At 39.3% G+C, this 7999-nt stretch overlaps 1 protein-coding gene across 1 annotated transcript; it reads right to left on the reverse strand.

Moving 5' to 3' along the window:
- Positions 1 to 812: 812 nt before the first annotated feature.
- On the reverse strand, positions 813 to 3238 carry LOC141170465 (bone morphogenetic protein 2-like). Its single transcript, XM_073655160.1, has 5 exons — positions 2959 to 3238; positions 2597 to 2739; positions 2162 to 2284; positions 1845 to 2037; positions 813 to 1219 (listed from the first exon to the last, which is right to left on the reverse strand). Exons 1-5 carry the CDS (start codon positions 3236 to 3238, stop codon positions 813 to 815), a joined length of 1146 nt encoding a protein of 381 aa, XP_073511261.1.
- Positions 3239 to 7999: the final 4761 nt, after the last annotated feature.

The following is a 7999-nucleotide window of genomic DNA, read 5'->3' on the forward strand; positions in this document are numbered from 1 at the left end:
TCCAAACATCTATTTGTAGACTCATTGCAATCACAGTATCCACTGTCTCCTATAAGAGGTCACAATGGCAGGCATTCAATTAGCTCTAGGCTTAAGATATGCTACCATAATCCTCTGGTGCTTTAAAACTAATTTTAACCAGGAAAGAACCTGTCACATTGATGTCTGATTAGCAGTATGTAATACAGCAGAAAGAGCAGAGCAGATTGATATATAGTTTGGTGGTAAAAGATTTAGTTTAAGTTGTATTTTTTTAATCAATATCCTTGCACTTGTTTTGCTTAATAGTCAAGGGGGTGGTCTTACAAAGTAGCTGTCAGCTATCTTTTATTCATAGATATGCAAGGAAGGATGTCAATCACTGAATAGTAGAATTCGTGCTAATGGATTCGCACATACCATCAGCCACGACAGTGGTCTGTGGCCGCTGGATGGGAAAGGGAGTACCGCCTCATACCTCCCAGCATCAGTGACTCTTCTTTTCATTAGCAAGCCTGGCATGATCTCATAGTTGCTGATGTTGTGCCTGGCCGGCTAATCAAAAGAAGAGCCACTGTTGCTGGGAGGTATGAGGCGGTACTACTGGTCCCATGCAGCAGCCACAGACTACTATTGGGGCTGACAAATCTACTGAATAGGTTGATCCACTGGAAGCCTGAACATAGAAAGGGCCTACACTAGATCAGACACAATATTCAACATGACAGGTTCCCTCTGAACAGGTTAACAGGTAACCATGCATTATGGAACAATCTACTGCATGTGGCAGTGCCTGTCTTAATGACTCTAAGTGACAGCTGTCCAGTAAGACTTTAGTGGCATCCACAACTACCAGCAGCCATATCATCATATTGCTTCAAAACAACATTTTCATCATCATCAAAGTAAAGCAAGTTTATAGAGAAGAGTTTGTCAGGGACACAGCATGGGCTATTAACACCTTGTGTCAACCTGAGAGCACTAATTATAGACTGCACTGTAGCATGATTGGTGGGTCTCATATTCTGACCTAGAGGGAATGGGCATGACCCTTTACAATGATATGCATTATATCCTTTTGGGGAAATGATCCACCCAGACCAACCAATTTCTTCAAAGTCAACATATAGTGGGTGTCTTTGACAGGGCGAGTATCCATCGTCATACACCGATCTTGCCATTCTTGTTTTGTTCGGTGCTGGAACATTAGGTTCATTGGGTATTGACAATGAAAGGCCACCTAAAGGGATTTAAGAAGTTTTAAATTTAAAATTGTAATAATAATAATAAATGAATCATATATAGTTAACACATAGTTTATAAGGTTAATTTGTAGAAATACATGGAAAAAACTAATGTCTCAGCCTTGTTTTTCTCTTTGTACCAGCTACCTAAATTGACTTTTAACTGAAAACTCTATTTTACCAAAATCTATTTTGCTTCTGTAACACAATTTACAAAATATTTATCTATAGGCAACCAAAAAATATTATGGGATCTTAGCCTCTCACCCAGCCAAATCAAATCTCATAGTTTGTACTGATGAGGGGCAATACCCCGAAACACCGTGTGTACAAATTGAGATTCTGATTTGGCTTTTCTCCTCAGTCATATTTCAAGGCTTGTTAATGGATCGATCATGACTTGTAGGATTGCTACTCCCAATAGGTGGCGCTAGAGTTCAAGTCCTCTTCCTCTCTGAAGAGACAATTTGCACCTAAAATATTATGTTATTTTTGAATTTAAGAAATTGCATTGGGCTATTGTACAAATGCTCTTTCATATGGATACCATCATTTTTATTGTTGCAGAGAACACATTTTCTAGCATCATTTTATTAAAGTACAAGATGGCTCATATCTTACCTGGCTGGCTGTTCATAGAAATTACTCCTCTTCTACCATCATCAGTGAAGAGAACAAGCATTGGTTGCTTGCTTTCATGATGATCTTTTCCTGAGGCAAAATGAATAATATTGCTGTCCGCTTGCTCTCCTCCAAGATTCCTCACTGTCACAAGAAGACCATGATTGTGGCTTTCATCACTCCAGGCACGAACCTGTCAGATAACGATATTAAAATTATCATAAAAAGTAACAATACAGATTAATAAGGCAATGCTTACACTTCAACTTATGAAACACAAATATATAAATATTGTAGAACAAAAATAGAATACATACTGCTTGTGTGATTGAAAACACTTCCCATCCTGAAGTATGAATAGGGACAAGCTTTGATGACAACAGTTTTCTTCCTTGCGGTAACTGCATTGTTTTTTTGTCTAAAACCAGGTAAACACTTATCTGTCACAGAGAAATACAGGTAGAAAGTCAATAGCAGCAGACTTGGAGCAAAGTAAATATAACTCCATGTATTGAAAACCATTCTTCTAGTACTCCAGTTCTTTAATGCAACTCCAACAGGTCAGAATTTATGGAGATCCTATAGTGAGAACCTGTGGCAATTTATGATGCTTTGATAATAATTCCATCACTTATGCAAAACTAATTCTACTACTTCTGCCACTATTCTAGTGCAATATTTCATATAATCAAGTCAAGTGTGTTAAAACATTGCTTCATATATGATTTCACATTTCCATTTTAGGGTCTCACCTGGCAGAAATGGTGTCTCTTGAAGTAAGCATACTCTATAGCTCTTGGCTTAAGTTTGAAAAGATGTAACTCAGCTGTTAAAATCTTCTCATCCTTGGTTACAGTTGAGAGGTTGAACAAAAAGTACATCTGGTCACTGTGAACTTTGAGGAATAACAAGGTTTAGATAAAAAGCTGCAATATATTGTGTGGTTTATTGTATTTTAATCTTGTAATAATATTATTTGAATGATATAGTATTTATCAATATCTAGTTTTAGCAAGCCAATAACCACAATAACTAGAATATATAGAATCAAATACTGTATAAAATGATATTACAGACATCATGGATGCATATTACAATGGAAAAGTGACTTTACCTTTGTCAAAGAAACTTCTGACTGTGTTCCCCTCCAAAAGAAATGGGTCCTTGGTGACACCATCTGCATCTGCCACTGTGTTGTACAGGTCAATCATGTATTGAGGTGGTTGTTTGATATGATGTAGAGAATGTGGTGGATCTTCGATGCCAAATACTTTTAAAAGCCTTTTCAGAGCTACAGTTCTTACTTGTTCAGGATCTTCTGTGTTCACTGGCATTTCAGTTGGCCTTGAGATACATCCTTGAAGGAAAAACACCATGACCACTAAACCAAACATCTTTGTGTGGACCATGTCTTCAAGTTGCTTCTCTCTTGGATCTTTTGCAGTTGAATGGGTCCCCTGTGTGCCCTGTGTCACAATTTATAACAATTCTACAAGGCAGCTGCACCTTAAGCCCTAGATGGAATTAAGTCAAGTATGCAAAACAGCAATCAGTAAATGTAAAGAAAGCTAATTGCAGTGCTAACAAGGTGTGAAACAAGACTAGCAATGCCCTGTTAGCAATTATCCTACAGTACACAATTTATTTGAAACTGGAAGCTGTTGTCCTGTCTACATTCTTTATTTTGAAGGAAAATCAAGGAGGCTTGTATTAGAAGAACAAGCAAAGATTTAAACACCTGGAGAGGATTGGTTTGTTTATCATTTTTCTGGAGTAAATGTGAAATTATTCCATTGTTACAGGCTGAATGAGGACAGTTTGCTCACAGTGGGCGACTAACTTCCTTCTAATGAATTTATTGATGGGGACAAACAGGAGAACATTGACTTGCATAAAATAAACCGTGTTAAGCAAATAACAGATACACTTAAGATGGCCTGAATTGTACGGAGAGTAGATATTCTATTTGCCATAAATGAATGACATTTAACAACACATTACTGAGATTTAATCATTTAAGTTTCAATGATTAATTACAATAATGTACAAGTAGAAAACCACTGCTGTGCAATGATATTGTCAGGTAATACTTTTACTTTATTCTGATTTTTTTTTCCTGTGGATTGGCTTGATTTAGGTCTTTTATTGATTGGGCACTTGCCTTCAGTCAGAGATTAAACGAGATTTCCTGAGACATAGGAAAAGATGATCATAATTAGTCAGCCCTGTCTTATATCATTGCTTTGGTTTCAAATCTACACTTTTACAATTTATATGTGTATTTCACTCCTCTGTAGTCAGTACAAGGGGTAGATGACACGCATTAATATAAGTATTCACAATTGATATTGTATATTTATATACTTATGGGTTGATTAGATCAAATACACAAATGTAAAACAATCTAATCTCAGACCTACAAATTCTGTCTGATTCATTCTAAACCTGTGCATCATCACAAAGTCAGTAATACTATATATAACAGAAAGGGTAAGGTATGCTAGTTGTGATGTCTTCATATTCTCTTTAGTTCAAGCTCATCAATTCTATTACTTCTTAGAAGATTAAGTGCCTGATTCATCAAGACTGGCGTCTTGTAATGAAGGGTATTGACTGAGGGGTAAAATGTACTTAATTCATTAATGGGTCCATCTAATCATCTAATCATTGCCGTGCGCCACCATTGTGGTTTTTTTGGATGACGGGTAGGCAAGGTAGGCACCCACCTAGGGCACTACCTCTTGCATCCCTAAGGTAGGGAAGTTTGAAAGAAAAAAAACGATAGTGCAGTGCCTGCAGCCGCCTGGCACCTTCCTCCTGCTGAAAGCATTTAGCACACTCACAACCGGGGCGCTCCGGCCAGCTTTTACTCCCTGCACGCAATTGTATTTGTGTCTTTAAGGTGTGAATACTATTGATATGAGCACCAGGACAGGAGTGGAACAGCGCTAATCTGCTCCCTGCTTCACCTGTAACTCTAGCTAGGCGCAAGCTACTTACGGCTTGCGCCCTGTTGGTGAACTGTAGGGCAGAGGATGGTGGGCAGGGAGTGTTGGGTGGTGCAATGACATACAGGTGCATCTCACTAAATTAGAATATCATCAAAAAGTTAATTTATTTCAGTTTTCAATACAAAAAGTGAAACTCCTATATTATATAGAGTCATTACAAACAGAGTGATCTATTTCAAGTGTTTATTTCTGTTAATGTTGATGATTATGACTTACAGCCAATGAAAATACAAAAGTCATTATCTCAGTAAATTAAAATAATTAACAAAAAAACACCTGCAAAGGCTTCCTAAGCATTTAAAAAGGTCCCTTAGTCTGTTTCAGTAGGCTCCACAATTATGGGGAAGACTGCTGACTTGACAGATATCCAGAAGGCAGTCATTGACACACTCCAAGGTCCCAGAGTTCCAATTTTCATTTGGAAATCAAGGTCCCAGAGTCTGGAGGAAGAGTGGAGAAGAACACAATCCAAGCTGCTTGAGGTCTAGTGTGAAGTTTCCACAATCAGTGATGGTTTGGGGAGCCATATCATCTGCTGGTGTAGGTCCACTGTGTTTTATCAAGAGCAAAGTCAGCGCAGCCGTCTACCAGGAAATTTTAAGGCCCTTCATGCTTCCCTCTGCCGACAAGCTTTTTAGAGATGGAAATTTCATTCTCCAGCAGGACTTGGCACCTGTCCACACTGCCAAAAGTACCAATACCTGGTTTAAAAACAACAGTATCACTGTACTTGATTGGCCAGCAAACTCGCCTGACCTATGGGGTATTTTCAAGAGGAAGATGAGAGGCACCAGACCCAACAATACAGACGAGCTGAAGGCTGCTATCAAAGTAACCTGGGCTTCCATAACACCTCAGCAGTGCCACTGGCTGAATGCTTCCATGCCACGCCGCATTGATGCAGTAATTGATGCAAAAGGAGCCCCGACCAACTATTGAGTGCATTTACTGAACATATACAGTATTTCAGTAGGCCAACATTTCAGATTTTGAAAACATATTTCAAGCTGTTGTTATAAAGTATTCTAATTTACTGAGATAATGACTTTTGTGTTTTCATTGGCTGTAAGCCATAATCAACAACATTAACAGAAATAAACATTTGAAATAGATCACTCTGTTTGTAATGACTCTATATAATATATGGGTTTCACTTTTTGTATTGAAGAACTGTAATAAATTAACTTTTTGATGATATTCTAATTTAGTGAAATGCACTTTTAACTACTATCCAGCACCCACTGCTATAACAGTTAGAAGAGAAGAAAGCAGCTGCGGTGGAAGGGGAACTTGGATTAGGTGAGTATGAGTTTTTTAAAATTTTTCTAATATAATTTGACTGCTGAATAGGGGGATGTGGGGTCATCATATTATATGGACGATTGTGGGGGACATTATACTTGGTCTGTGTGGACATCATATTATATGTGGGACTGTAGGGAATATTATACTAAGGCTGTGGGGACTGCACTCATACTGTTTAGGGGGTCTTTGGGGACATCATACTGTATAGGGGGCTGAGGTGGAAAATTATTCTGAAGTCTGTGGTGACCATACAGTATTGAAGGCTGTTGTGGACCTTATATTGGGGGCTGTGATGACCATAGTGTATAGTTGGCTGTGGGGGACATAATACTGGAGGGCTGTGGTGCCAACATTGTATAGGGGGCTGTGTGGGACATTATACTGGCTGTTGTATTTACCATACTGTATAGGGCGCTGTGGGAGGCATTATACTAGGAGCTTTGGTGACCATACTGTATAAAGGGGCTGTGAGGACCATTAGACTGTGTAGAGATATGGTAGACTTCATACTGTATAATGCGGGTTGTGGTGGATATCATACTGTGTGGGGTGCTGTGGAGGACATTATACTGCATTGGAACTGGGGGGCCATCATAATGTATGGGGGACTGTTGGGGCCATGATACTGTATGGGGTGCTGTAGGGCCAACATACAGTATATGGGGAGCTGTGGTGGTGAGCATACTATATAATGGGGGGATGTCGTGGACATTATCCTGTATGGTTTTTGTTGTGACCATACTGTATGGGGGGGTTGTACTGAACATTATACTGTATAGGGGATTTTTGAGGGCCATCATACTGCATGAGGGGCTGTGGGGACCATTATACTGTGTATAAGGGGCTGTGAGGGCCATTATAATGTATGGGGGGCGTTTGGCTCCATCATGCTGTGGGATCCATCTTACTACAGTCATAGCTGAAAGTGTTGGTACCCTTGAAAATGATCCAGAAAATGAAGTATCTCTCCCAGAAAATTATTGCAATTACACATGTTTTGTTATACAGTGAAGAGCAAAAGGGTAACAATATTTTGAACTTTTGACTTTCAGGCTCCATATTCCACCATCCACTACTAGTGTTGAGCGAGCACTAAAATGCTCGGGTGCTCGAAGCTCGGGCCGAGCTCACTGTGATACTCGGGTGCTCGACCCGAGCAACGAGCCCAATGTTAGTCTATGGGAGACCCGAACATTTTTGCGGCGGCTCCCCCGGCAGTCTGTAGAAAGCCTAAAAAGTGCCCAAAACGATAGTGACAGTGCTCAAATGACATGGGGACAGCATGGGGATCGCCCCTGGAAGCATTTCTGACCCCCAGGTCACTGCTGTCAAGAACATGGTCAGAGGTATTAAGCCACTTTTACAGGCTCACAATAAAACGTTCAAAAACGAAAGTGAAAGTGCTTTCCTGTGAAATATGTTAACCTCTTAACGACCATGGGTCTTTCTGTTTTTGTGTTTTCCTTTTTTGCTCCCCTTCTTCCCAGAGCCAGAACTTTTTTAATTTTCGTTCAATATGGCCATGTGAGGGCTTATTTTTTGCGGGACAAGTTGTACTTTTAAACACCATCACTGGTTTTACCATATCGTATGCTGGAAAATGGGAAAAAAATTCCAAGTGCAGTGAAACTGCAAAAAAAATGCAATTCCACAGTTGTTTTTTGGGTCCTTTTTTTACCACGTTCACAGATTGCTAAAACTGACCTGCCATCATTATTTTCCAGGTCGTTACGAGTTCATAGACACCAAACATGTATAGGTTCTTTTTTATTTAAGTGGTGAAAAAAAAATCCAAAGCTTGCTAAAAAAAAAAACAAAAAAAATGACGCCATTTTCCGA

The sequence above is a fragment of the Phyllobates terribilis genome, unplaced genomic scaffold (genome assembly GCF_046119375.1).
Source record: "Phyllobates terribilis strain yellow unplaced genomic scaffold, ASM4611937v1 Scaffold_1__5_contigs__length_1240528914, whole genome shotgun sequence".
NCBI classification, from domain to species: domain Eukaryota; kingdom Metazoa; phylum Chordata; class Amphibia; order Anura; family Dendrobatidae; genus Phyllobates; species Phyllobates terribilis.